This window comes from Pelodiscus sinensis, chromosome 4 (genome assembly GCF_049634645.1).
Source record: "Pelodiscus sinensis isolate JC-2024 chromosome 4, ASM4963464v1, whole genome shotgun sequence".
Lineage (NCBI taxonomy): Eukaryota > Metazoa > Chordata > Testudines > Trionychidae > Pelodiscus > Pelodiscus sinensis.
Genome location: NC_134714.1, coordinates 30,158,675 through 30,172,683, shown reverse-complemented (window position 1 = coordinate 30,172,683; position 14,009 = coordinate 30,158,675). Strand labels below are relative to the sequence as shown.

Here is a 14,009-nt window from a genome sequence, read left to right as displayed (position 1 = left end):
GAAGCTCTTGTGCAAGAAGGCAGTGTAGACAGGCAAAATTAATTTCTTGCACAAGAAACCCCTATGGCTAAAATGGCCATCAGAGCTTTCTTGCGCAAGAAAGCGTCCACGCCGCCATAGACGCTCTTTCGCAAAAGCACATGCCAGTGTAGACGCGCTCTGTGGAAGACTTTTTGTGCAAGAACTCTTCCACAAAACAGTTCTTGTGCAAGAAGCTGCCAGAGTAGACATAGCTGGGTAGTATAGAATCCAGAAAAGTTCCCCAACAATAGCGGGATCATTCCCCCGCTTACACACATTTCAGAACCAATTCTTACTATGAGTACCACACAATAAGCTGAGACATAAGGGGGAGAAGACCCAATTGGCCTCATCTCCCACTAACAGGAAGATTGAAGAAGGAAGATCTGTTGCCTCACATTGCTGCTAGATTTGGAATTTCTGCTTGAGGGCCATAAACCGAGCCCAGTAGCCTTTCAAAAGGTATCTGAAAGTAAGGTCACTTAAGGGTGGTAGTGAAGTAGCTTGGGAGATAAAAATAATTCTATTACTGCACATCAGAGCTCCCAACCAACCCATCAGCAGTTAGGAGGGGATTAAGCTGATGAAGCCCCAGAGTTCTTCTACTTACCTCATGAGAGTTGGTTCCATGGGCCACTCTAGTTTTACAGACTGTAAATGGAAAAAAAAAGAAAAAAGGAGAGTGAATGAAGTGAGCCACATAACAAGTCCTCTATAACAGCTGTTCCCAACCCATACAGCACTTCACCAAACTTAGGCCTCACTGGGACCAGCTAGATTTTCTAGAGCTCACGGTCTCTGCCTGAACGCTATTGTATTGTTCACTGCTGTGGATCTGGACTGCTCCAGACACGTCTCTTAACTGCTATTCTGGAACTGGAGTTAGTATGCCCTGGATTAGAGCAGTGATTTTCAAATGTTTTTTTCTCATGACCCGGTTGAAGAAAACTGTTGATGCTTGCAATCCAACATAATTTGACTATGGGCTCTGGGGTGGGGCTGAGGATGAGAGCTTTAGGATGTAGGAGGGGCTCTGGCTTTGGGGGTGTCAGAGTGGTGGCAGGAGGGGTTTAGCTTAAGCAGCTTCCTGACATCACAGACCATGCTGTGCCTTAGAAGCAGCCAGCAACAGGTTCCTAGCCAATGAGAGTGTGGAGCTAGTACTTAAAATGGGGCAGTGCGCGGAGCCCTATGCTCTCTCCCCTCCCCCCCACCTAGGAGCAAGGCCTGCTGCTGGCTACTTCTGGGGGCATAGCACAGTCTGTGGTGCCAGGACAGGTAGGGAACCTGCCTTAGCACCCCCACTGATCACCTGATCCTCCTGCAGCAATGAGAACCAATTCCTGGCCTTCCACCACCCAGTACTGGGTCACAATCCATAGTTTGAAAACCACTGGATTAGAGCACACAGATCACAAGGGAAGGCAGGCAGCAGTAACACTTAGGGCTCAGCACACAAGTTCATCAGTTAGTTGGGAAGCTAGCACAAAGCACCAGTTATAAAAGCCTGAAATAGCAGTGCCAGTGTTTTCAACTTCTGTGATTTCTTCGTGAATCACCTGATGTCATCAGGTGAAGAGCTCCAGTCTTCTTGGGCCAACCCATTCTGAATGACTGCTTTCCCCATTTGCCTTCTGCCGAAGAGCAGCCATCCAGAGCTGTTGCACAAAGCTGGTAGAGCTTTATCTCCCTCCCTTTATCAGCCCACAGCATTCTCACATGAGGGAGCAGAAAGAGCTCAGCAGTTCAGAGCTGCTCCAGTCTGCCCAGCTCTGAACAATGGGTCAGTTTGCTGCTCCCCCTCTCCATCCCTGCAACACCAGGCCTGGCAAGAGGGTGGAGGGAAACCAGCTGCAGTTACACCCCGCCCCCCAATACCTCAATCTGGAAGAGTAGGATGAAGAACCCAGGAGAAACAGAGGTGAGGCTACAAGGGTGGAATTGATATGAGAGGTAAATGCAGGGCTATGATGTGTAATGCAGGACTGATTTGAGAAGTGGGGCAGAATTAATTGTTCTGCAGGGGATAGGAGCTCTTACAGAGAGGACTCTCCTTATTCAATACATTTGAGAGTCTGAACAGCACTAATTATCATCACACACACACACACACACACACACACACACACACACACACACACACACACACACGGGATAGGCAGGTGAACATAAAAAAAAAAGACTAAAAAAGAGCCCCCTCAATATATGTAATCTCTCATGCTTTGGGTGTGTGTGGGGGTCCTGACTGAGCTATTGAACTTGGGGTTGGCAAAACCGCAGTATGAGTGGCTGGGAACTGCTGCTTTGCAGTCTGACCGCCTCAGTGCTGCAGAGCCACACTGCTGTTAGCCAGTCTTTGCATGTGAATGAACTGGAGGATCGAAATCATTCAGTTGGCTAGAAGTTGCTGATTCATGGTATAACTTCATGAGATCTGCATCTTATTTTGGTAAAAAGAGGGCAGCCATGCAGTACAACAATTCAATTTAATCTCAGTACCATACAAAGTACTGCAGGAGACTGAGGCTGAGCAGACAGGGGATCAAATGAGAAAAGGGAAAAAAAAAGTCACAGTATAGGTGTCTGTTACAGTGGAACAATTAGCTTACTGCAGCTCCCTAAGACTGCCGCTCCTCAAACCTGCCTTACACAGTTTATTATTTTAACCTTCTAGGCATTTAAAGGGCATACTTTTCATCTGGATTTTCAGACAAAGGAAAAATGAGTCTCTGGAGAAAAACAACAAACCCAGCTGGTGGGAACAACCTCATGAGCAGGTTCAAGACGCTGTTAAAATTGTGAGCATTTCCCAGAAATGGGGCTTTGTTTACTGCAGTGAGGTGTTTGCAGTAGAGAACATCCACAGGGAGATCTTCACAAGCCCATGGGGAGACACATTATTCCACATATCAACTGTTCAATTTAATGGCGCTAGTTACAGAAAAGTTCTAGTGTCCCTGACAAAGAAACATGCAGTTCTACATTGGTACCAGTGGCCTTGAAGCAGGAATGTTCAGAATATACTAAAAGTGATAAAAGCCTGTTTACATACTGAATGGGAATGTTAGTCCATTCTTCTCTATGAGCTGCAAGGTGTCTTCTCCACAGGAGCTTGTCAGCTCCATAAAGGGAGGTGAACAGATCCTCTCATCTGCAAGACAAAAAAAGACCCCCCCAAAAAAGTCAAATGGAGATCTAGGGCTTTTTCCTCCTAATTCAGGTCATGTTGTTCTCTCCATTAGTAGCTGTTTTCCATCCTAGTCATTCCACCAAGCAAAGCACATTAAAGATCAATTGCCAAATATTGATTTAGGACTCTGGGATCATTAGAACTGATAAAGGCCCCAATTTACAGACCCTCTTGAAGGAAACAGAAACGAAAGACAAAATGTTAACAGCTGGCTATGCAAAACCACTAATTGCTTTTAAAAATGTAGCTGCATATTACTCACCCAAGGACACAGCACAGAATAAAGCTCAAATCTTGGCTCACAATCTATTGTTTTAAGGCAGGCCTGCCCCATTCCCTTTAAGGTCCTACCTCTGTTCCTCCTCCCACTACCTGCAAGTCTGGAGCTATGTCTAGACTACATCCCTCTGTCGAAGGAGGGATATAAATGAGCCTGAAAGTGCAAATGAAGCACGGATTTAAATATCCCGCACTTCATTTGTATATTCGCGTCTGATCGCTGTTTTGAAAAAGGGTATTTTGAAAGTGAAACTGCAGTCTAGATGTGGTTCTTTGGGGGAAAAAAAAACCCCTTTTTCGAAAGGACCCATACTCCTGAAAAAATGAGGAGTACGGGTTCTTTCAAAAACGGGTTTTTTTGCTGGCAACAGGTGGGGAAGGGCGATGAGGAACAAGGGCCAGGCCTTATGTAAGAGGGGGTAAAGACCCACCTCAACTCATCTCTTCCACTGGGAAGAGGCTGGAACTGCCCCTGAGCAATGCTGCAGGGAATCCAGGATAAATGACATCCCAGAGTCATTCAGCCTGGGACTTGAACTCTGCATCTCGTGACTGTCCTGCTGAATCCAGGCCACCACAGTTCAGTACGAAGGCTGTGTGTGGGGCCAGGAGCCAGGGACAACATGCAAGTCAGAACCTGGGTTAAGTGTACAGTGAAGATCTACCCTTTGAGTTAAAGGTTGTGTGGGGCGATAGGAGTCAATTTAAGGCAGTGGTCACCAACCAGTAGATCGGGATCTACTGGTAGATCTTGGAGCCTCTGACAGGTGATCTTGACTGGTTTGGCCAAGAAGCTATCAAGCACAACACTTCAGCTGCCCCTCCCATCACTTCTGTGCACCTCCTGCCCTTTGCCTTGGAGCTGTCCCCCCACATACACCCCAAGAGCCTCCTCCTTGCGGTACAGAGCAGTGAAGGGAGAGGAAGGGCACTGACATCAGGGTGCCCCCTCTTCCACCCTATGTTCTATCTCCACAAAACGGGGGAGGCACAACAGGGCTTGGGATGGAGGGAGTTTGCTGGCTGCTTTTGAGAGTGGTGCAGAGGCAGGACAAGGGTGATCCTGCCTTAGCCCCACTGCACCACCACCCAGGAGCCACCTGACATAAGCAGTATCCATCTGGAGCCAGCTCCAAACCCATGCCCCAGTCATGAACCCCTTCCTACTACCCCAAGCCCCTGCCCTGCCCCCAGACCCAAACTCCCTTACAGAGCCTGTACCCTGAACCCCCCTCCTACACCCAACTCCCTGCCCCAGGCTCAGCTCAGAGCCCCCCTCACACTCCAAATCCCAAGACCAAAGCCTGCACACTCCAACCCTCTGGCTCCTGTCTGGTGCAAGGGAGGGAAATGGGGGAGGGAGGAAGGGAGGACTGAGTGAGCAGGGTTAGGGCCTCGGAAAAGGGGCACAAAGGAGGCAGGACAAGGGTATTTGGGTACAGGCAGTCCCAGTCTTACGCGGATCCGACTTATGTCGGATCCGCACTTACGAATGGGGCTTTTCTCGCCCCGGAGCTCACGGGCGGCGTATTACCGCCCGTGTCCTCCAGGGCGAGAAAAGCTTCTCCCGGTCTCCCTGGTCTGCTGGGGGGGTCCAGCAAAGCTGCACGGGCAGCGGGGTCCCTCCGCCTGTGCGGCTTTGCTCGGGTCTCCCTGGTCTGCTGAGGGGGGAGGTGGCGCAGCTAGTGCGTTTCCCCCCCCCCCCCCAGCAGACCAGGCTTTTGTTGCAGGACGCCTCGGGTAGAGCAGCTGGGGTGCCACTGTAAAAACAAAGTAAAAGGGCATTGTCTGTACTCAGGAATGTATAGGCTAAAAGATTAGCATAATAATTCTTAGTACTTGCATGGAGTTTTACATCTGGAAATTTTACATTGACTAAATTATTCCTCCTGCTCCCTCCCACCAACTTACAAATGGGAAAAATTAAGCATTAAAGCCTACTAAGGAAGTGGGCACTGGAGCGGAATTATACTTCAGGAGTTCCTGGTTTATAGTTCTCACCATTAAACCATGTTGTTGTCATAAAAAAGTTTTCCCTGGCCAAAGTTAAGGGTTTATTTTCATGTAATCCTGACAGGTACAAAAAGATTGATGCTTTGAGGTCAATTTTAAAAGTCAAAACAAAACTTCCCACACTTCAAAGCTTTCAAGCTCATTGCTATGAAAACAGAAAACAGCATCCAAAAGTGACAGGTACTGTAATATTTACAAGCTTCTGCCAGAACAAAGTTCCTTAACTTGGATAATTTGAGGAATGAGATTTCATTTATGGGTACATGGGAACAACTTTGGCCTTGCCTTATGTTCCCACCCATATTCTTGAAGCTCACAAATAACTCTTGCTTTCAGTGAATATATTAAAAAGGACATAGGATTCCATCTCACTTCCATGTATCTCTTTATTGGTTTGCTGCAATGTTCCTGCCTGTTACATCACACATACGGAGAGGCGGCAAGAGAGAAATCCTTATAATTTCTTTTACTTCAGTGCTTAAAAGAATCAGGTAGATCAAGACAGAATGAAAGAGGAAATAAAACGCCTTTGTGCCCCTTGATACTTCAGAGTGGTCCTGAGTTGCTGACTTGAATGACAGTAAGCCCCCAATCCTCCACACACGACCATCAAGGGCAGGATTCTTGCCTGCGGATTCCTCTGGGGCAGACCTATAACTCAGTGGAAAAGCAGCTCTTTCCCATCCCCAGATTAAGACCCAAGTCCAGCCTGAAGCACAGAAAGTTACGTCTCAGAATTAACAGCTTACACTGCAGATTTTAAAAGTGGTTGTTCTGTGTTTATTAAAAAAAAAAAAATCAGCTGCTAGTCACCAATTACTGTCCTTTCTGGGGATGCACACATGCTCCACAGCTTTCTGATGAAAGCATCCTGAGTTCTCCACCAAAGCTGTTATCAGAGGAAAAGCAGGCTCGTCACAGCTGCTCAGCATCAGAACTCTAGCAAGACAGTATGCAAATTTAACGTATGATGGCTGATCTCACCCCTGGTTCTCATCAGCATGAAAACTGAAAGACCCAGTGTAGCCAGACACAAAACCCCATCTTGTTTTTCCACGAGCCCCATCTTGTTTTACCCCCCCCCCCCCCCCCAGAGAGCAAGAGAAAGGCAGTCAGCCTTTGATGCCCTGGGAACACAGGTTTGCTGCCTGTCCCTGACTCTACCATAAACAGAAACCAGACAGTAAATGGGCTAGCTGATGACCCGGGGCCTCCCGTCGCCCTGATGGCTAGTACCAGTAATTGACACGCCTGCACTGTCCCAGAGAGGAATCTTCGCCCATCACATACTAGAGGTGCCCATTGTCTGCATTTTCCCAGGTGTAAATTATGCTTTGCACCCTTCGTGGGAAACTTGGCATTCAAAGCCATTTTTCCTTAATGGCCACTTGAGCCCAGGAAGAAGCCTACATGACCCAAAGGGTATAAAAGAGGTTCAGCAGCCCACCCTATTTGAGCTCCAATCATCTATACCTGCTGGCAGGTATTGATTGTCTCCCGAGGTCTGTGGGACGCCCAACCTCGCCCTACTTCTTCCCGAGGGATTGAGAGAAAGACGCTGGCCATGCCAAGTCTGGAACGCAGGGGTGAGAATATATACCTGCTATGTGTCTATTTTGCATGCATTTAATAAGAGCTCAGAGAACCAAAGGGTTTCATGGTACCTGTAAGTGACTTATTAGTGTAATTTCTGTCCTGTCCTTTGTAGTGTCTGTGTTATCTGTAACACAGTAGTAGCATTTAACAACTAAGTTTACCCTGTAACAATAAAATAGTAACTGTTTAAGCTTTAACCTGACTCCTTCAGTTGCTGTAACAGAACCAAGCACAATTTAAAAAGAACTTCAGCCGGTCATAAGGGACTCACTGCCCTGACCGTCGGCTGACACCCAGTTATGTCATACAAGCCAAACTTTATATAGAAAAGCACCTCAAAGTGGATTTAACCCATCGTGCCAATGCAGTCCAGCACTGGGCATTATTGGATGCTGTTACTTTCTCAGATAAAAAATGATTTCTGATTGCCACAGGAAACCACCACCACCACAATGGTCATAAGAAGAATGGGGGAGGGGTGGGTGCACTGGGTTAGAGCAGGGAACTGGCCGTTAAAACTTTTGACTTCTTTCCTTTCCTGTACGTGGACAGAGGAAGGCTACTCTATGGCCCGCAGCCCGTTTGTATGCAGCCCATGGCGCTTTGAGCCTGCTTCCTGCCTGCCACATCACTTTGGGCTCCAGTGGTAGTGCCTCCCTGTGAGTTGAGCTGCACAGCGCTGCATTGAGCCAGGATGCGTGTGCAGGAGCTTCCAGTCGGTGGAGGGTGGGGAGGCAACAAGATGGCAGCAGAGCACACCTGCCGCATCGGCCACAGCGGCAGCACCTACCCGCAAGCCGAGCGGCGCTGCACTGAGCCAGGCCATGTCGTTGCGTGCACAGGAATTGCTGGCCGGTGGGGGAGTGGCAAGAGGCAGCAGCAGAGCAAGCCTGCTGCATTGGCCACAGTGGCAGTGCCTCCCCATGAGCAGAACCGCGCAGCACCACACTGAGCCAGGCCACATTGGCGTGAGCGCAGGAGCTGCTGGGAGCAACAAGAGGGACAGCAGGGAGTCAGGCAGCGAGGCACGTGGGAAGGCAGTGGCAGAGCTGGGCAGCGAGAGACGTGGCAAGGTGGTGGCGGAGCCGGGCAGCAATACCGGGGTGAGAAAGGTCTGCGCTGGGGCATGGGTAGGGTTACCATATGTCCAGTTTTTCCCGGACATGTCCTTGTTTTCACAAGTTAAATCACCATCCAGACCGGCTTTTTAAAAGGCAAAACACGTCTGGGATTTTTTGCCCTGCAAAGGGGATTGGGGAGGGGGCAGCGGCACATGCCTCCAATGGAATGTTCGGAGCCCTGCGCCCGGACCATTCACAGCCAGCACTGCGCATGGGCCCCAGCGCCTGGAGGGAAAAGCGCAGGGCTCCAAAGAGATCCAGGGCGCTACCTTCCAGCCTGCTAGATTTATGTCCCCAGCTCTGCAGGAGGGAAAGGGCACTGGGGGGGGGGGGGGGGACTGAGGATGCCTGGCTCTGAGGGAGGGGGGTGGCATTGGGTTACAGCAGGGGCTGTGGAGATACCTGGCTCCAGGGAAAGGGGGGGGCATTGGCTTGGGTGCCTGGCATGCCTGGCTCTGGGGGAGGGGTGGGTGCATTGGGTTAGAGCAGGGAACTTGGCGTTAAAACTTTTGACTTCTTTCCTTTCCTGTAGGTGGACAGTGGGTCTACTGGTTAGATTGGGGAGTTCCAGTCTCTGCTCTGTTAGGATTGCGGGAGCTGGTGCATGGTGGGACAGGCAGGGGAAAGGAAGAGATTCTGGGAAGTAGGATTCCTGGGTTCATTTTCTAGCCATGCCACTTCTCCCCTCAGTACCTTTAACTTCACATTGCTTGTACTTATATTTCAGTAATATTGTATAGGCAGTTTTTGTTTGATTTGTTAAAACTGTGATGCCAAAACAAAAAAAGTAGTCAATATAATGGTCTTCTGTTGATATGCGTTTTAGTGGTTAAGTTCCTGAACTGTCATTGCTCATTAAAAGTGCTGTCATATGAGTGGAAATTGGGTAAATATTGCATTTTAATAGCAGAAGAAAGGACTTAAATGGGGCCTGCGTGTTGTACTGTCTTGTCTTAATCTTTGTATTCATGCCTGTCAGTGTGAAAAGCTATTTGCATATATTTGTGTGAATGTATGTTTACGCAACCACATTAAAGTTGCAGCCCTCAGCATGTGCTGTGGGCATCGTGGCCCCCAGAGTTTCGAAAGTTGAGTAGCTCTGGTCTAGAGGTTGGAGTCAGGAGACCTGTGTTTTATTCCTGATACCCACAAACTCACTCTGACATTAGGGCCTTTATTGCTCCTATCTATAAACAAGGGGCTAATAATTATTTGCATCAATCACAGAGGTCTACAGAGGACTTAGTAGTTATGTTTTTAAAGTGCTTTGAAATCTGCTAATAGAAGATGCCACCTTCCCCTCCCAACATATACATCTACCTCATTTCTAGAGCGGTGATAGCTCTGCATGTCTAATAGAAGCAAAGAGCAGCTATATTTACTTTTGTCAGCAAAGTGAGTAGATATAACTCAGCGCCCAAAGATAACAAGAGATGGTACCACTTTTACACGGTCACTTTTCAGACTAGAACTTCACTTTAAAGTGTGATTGCCAATTTTTTTAATTTATTTTTTTAATCGCAGGCCTGGGGAGGATTTTATGTTCACCCTCTGTCAAAGGCCAATACAAAATCTCCTTAATGTACAAATGATTTTTCTGAATGCCAGGCCTGTGTACTCAGCACGGGATTTTAAAGTCAAAGAGGGCTTCTTCTGCCATTCATCACACAAAGATCCAATTATCAGAACTATGGCTGGTCAGGAAATAATAAGTATTTGCTGCACATTTACAAAAAAATTTGATCATCAACATTTTCCATTTCCCTCTCTCCCCATCCCCTTTGGTTTTCAAAAACCAAACCATTTTCCATTTTCTGTTTTCATGCACACCCTGAAAATGTTTAAAAGAAATGAAAACGTTTATAGAAAAAAGGCATTTTGCATCAAAAATATTCTAAGGAAAAATATCAACTTGCTGCGATCAGACCATAACAATGAGCATTGGTCATCCAACAGAAATGCTGATGGTTTTGAAGGACAGTATAATCTTTGGCCTCTGCTGGTGAACAAGTGGCAGGGTCTCAAGAGCTCTGGCTACAGCCTGAGCATGAAATAAGGATGTAAAGACTGTCCTAAAATAGTTAACCAATTAAATGTTTTGTTTAACCAGTTGACTGCCATGCAGGGGAGTGAGGTGACTTGCTGTGGGTGGGGGCTGCTCCAGCCCACTGTGGCCACGGGTAGGGTTCAACCAGCTGGTTAAAACAAAAATACTGAATTTCCCCTCCCCCCTCCAAAAAACCACCGTGAATAAATTCTGTTGGGGGAGGGAAGGAGGGGACCAAAGTTGTTGAGACCAAAAAAAAAAAGAAAAAGGACTCCAAGACTTATTAAGCAAAAATAAATAAATAAATGAATGAATGAAACAAACGAAACGAAGGCTAATTTATTTATAATAATGACTAAAGAAAAGGTAATAAATTAAATCCTGGGTAAACTGAATTGTTAACCATATCTTTCCCCAGCCTTTACTAAAACAAGAAAATCAATGGAGAGATCTCTCTAAAATATCCAAGGAATGCCGTGATGTAAGAGACTCACTAAGTTCTTGAGCCCTATTTTTACTCACTCTGAACTGGGTATTACATCTTTTGTTTGTTTTTAGTAAAATGGCCACCTATGTCAGAGACCTGAATTTGGAAACAAAACCAGGATGTCATTTGATCTGAGGCCCCCAAGGTGTTAACTTAAAACAAAGAAAAATAAAGCAAGAAAAAAAATACTAAAGTGGATCAAATCTTGTAGGCTCACCTGTACATCTAAAACTAGGTCAAATCGAAAGGATGAATATAAACAAACAACATAAGTATGTGGGGACAAAATTAGAAAGGGCAAGGCAAAAAACTAAATCAAACTAGCTAGAGACATAAAGGATAATAAGAAAACATTCTACAAATACATTAGAAACTAGAGGAAGATCAATGACAAGGTAGGAGAATGACTGAATGGGGAGGGTCAATAAAGAAAATGTGGAGGTGGCAGAGGTGTGTAATGACTTATTTCGATTTTCATCAAGAAAGCTGGTGGTAACTGGATGTCTAACATATGGATGCTCATGAGCCTGAGGTATGAGCTGAGACTAAAATATGGAAAGAACAAATTAAAAATTACTTAGGCGAATTAGATGTATTCAAATCACCTAGGTCTGATTAAATGCATCTTAGTATACTCAAGGAGCTGACTGAAGAGTTATCTGAACCATTAGTTACTATTACTGAAAAGTCATTGAAGACGGGAGAGATTCCAGAAGATTGGGAAAGGACTAATATGTTGCTAATCTATAACAAGGGAAACAAAGACAACACAAGGAATTACTGACCAGTCATCTTAACTTCTATACCTGGAAAGATAAGGGAGAAAATAATTAATCAGTTTGCAAACATCTTGAAGATAATAAGGTGATAAGTAACAGTCAGCATGGATTCGTCAAGAATAAATCACGTCAAATCAAACTAATAGTTTTTTTTTGACAGGGTAACAAGCTTTGTGAATGGGGTGGAGCAGTATATGTGGTATAGTTACACTTTAGTAAGGCTTTTGATACTGTCTGGCATGACCTTCTGATACACTTATGGAAACACAGCTTAGATGGAGCTACTGTAAGTAACCTAACTGGTTGAAAAACCATTCCCAGAGTGGAGTTATAAATGGTCCACAGTCATATCAGAAGAGCATGATAAGTGGTTTCCTGCAGGGATCCATTGTGGGCCTGGTACTTTCCATATATTCACCACTGATTTAGATTAGGGATGTAAAATTTCGATTAATTGGCTAATCAAATAGTCAATGCAATTTGCATCAACTATTCGATTAGTCAATAAGGGCGTGTCCGCCTCTGAAGTGTAGCTCCATGCGGTGCTGCTGCTTTGAAATGCTGCAGGCAGTCATTCTTCCTCTCTACTCCATGCTGGACTAGGCCTCAGCTGGAGTACTGTGTCCAGTTCTGAGTGCCATATTTCAGAAAAGATGTTGACAAATTGGAAAGAGTCAAGAGAAGAGCAAAAAATGATTGAAGGTCTAAAAAGGATAATGTATGAGAGAAGAATGAAAAAAATGCATTTGTTTAGTCTGGTAAAGAGACTACCAAGACAGGAAATAACAGCTTTCAAGTACATAAAAGGTTGTTAAAGGAGGGAAAAAAATTGTTCTCATTAACTTCTGATGATAGGACAATAAGCGGTGGGCTCAAATTGCAGCAGGGAAGATTTAGGTTGGACATTAGAAAAACTTCCTGACAAGGTGGTTAAGCACTAGAATAAATTGCCTAGGGAGGTTGCAGAATCTCCATCATTGGAGACTGAACACAGTGTGAGATTATATATATTGCATAGCACTAAGTTGGCAGAGAGAAGGTAATAAATGAATCGCTTGTGTTTCCTTCTGCAACTTCTATGATCCAATCAGATTTATGAACCAAGTATCAAAGCCTCAAAAAAATTAGCAGAATCCAACTACTGCAAACATAGTATGCTGATAATACAAATACACACTTTTCTAGAGAAGAACAAGTACAGAATTCCAAACTAAAGTTCGCACAACCTTTGTGTGAATCAACAGTTTCTGGAAGCAACAACAGTCCCTCCCATCATTCACATCTAGAAAAGTCAAGCTAGGATAAGAATTAACATCCCTAGGCCCACGTCTGTAGCCTTCTGAAGCTTTTAAGTGAAGTAGCTTTTAAAAGAGAAGAACAGCTTCCTAATAAAGGGCAAAAACACTGAAAGTTTCCCTCTGGACCACACAAGGTACAACCAAAAGTCTTGCTTTATCCCAAACCAAGACAAAAAAAAGGATTTGTTCTCATTCTAAAGCCACAAATACTACAAAGCCTGTAACTGGAAATAACACGTTGGAACTAGGGATGTAATAGTGTAGTCGATTAACCAATAAGCAAAAACTAGGCACTATACGCATCCCTCCCTCCTTGCCAGTAAGATTTTTAGCATGGTTGGCCAGCAGCCCAACTCAGCCCTGGCTCTCACTGGGTCCAGGACCTACCCCAGCTGCGACTCTGCATTTAAAGTGTATTAGGAGCTAAGTGGGCAGGCAATCTGGCTCGTGACAGGTCCAAGAACTCAGCACCACCCTGGACAGAGGCTGCTGCCATCCTGAGCTGCTGCCTCTCTATCAGAGGCAGCAGCACAGGGCAACAGGAAGCTGGTCTGTGAAGGGAGCTAGTTTGTGAAGGGAGCAGGGGGCTCCTCAGGATCGGGGCCAGAGTGCACTGGCTACCAGCCCTGCCCGTGGGGACTATAGAATAGTCCAGTAATAGATAGGATTCAACTATTCAGTTAATCAACTGTTCAGTTAACAGATATTTAATATCCCTAATTGGAACACCTAGACCCCAAAAGCTCAGGACTTCAGCCTCCAGACCCACAGCCCTTCTTTAGTCTTCGCTCTTGAGGGATTAAAGAACAGGAGAGAGAACCAAGAGACTCATGTTCTAGTCCCAGTACAGGTTGAACTTCTCTAGTCTGACACTTTTCTGGTCTGGCACCGTCCATGGTCCAGCGTGATTTTAGTTAGCCGGATGTCCACTTACCATAAGTGTGGACAAGTTTTCCACAGTCGCATGAAGTTTGTTTACAGCCACCAGTCCTGGCTCATGGCATTCTGTGCTGTTATCTAGTTCTAATTTACCCCTTAAAGTCTTCTAAGAGCACAGTAAGCACCAAAAGTGTTGGTAATCCTACTAGACAATATTGACCTTCCGTAGTATGGCAAATTCTCTGGTTCGACACTGGTCAGGTCCCAAAGGTGCCGGACTAGAGAGGTTCAGCCTGTAC

General features: G+C 45.8%; 1 protein-coding gene across 1 annotated transcript in view; it reads right to left on the bottom strand.

Annotated features, from left to right (window-relative positions):
* The window catches only part of ITPK1 (inositol-tetrakisphosphate 1-kinase), a 216,562-nt gene that overhangs the window by 26,217 nt on the left and 176,336 nt on the right, over window positions 1-14,009 (bottom strand). The window contains exons 5-6 of the mRNA XM_006133665.4: window positions 3,074-3,172; window positions 632-672 (exon numbers count right to left, since the gene is read on the bottom strand). Of these exons, the coding sequence (XP_006133727.1) occupies window positions 632-672; window positions 3,074-3,172 (140 nt within the window). The remainder of the gene's footprint in view (window positions 1-631; window positions 673-3,073; window positions 3,173-14,009) is intronic.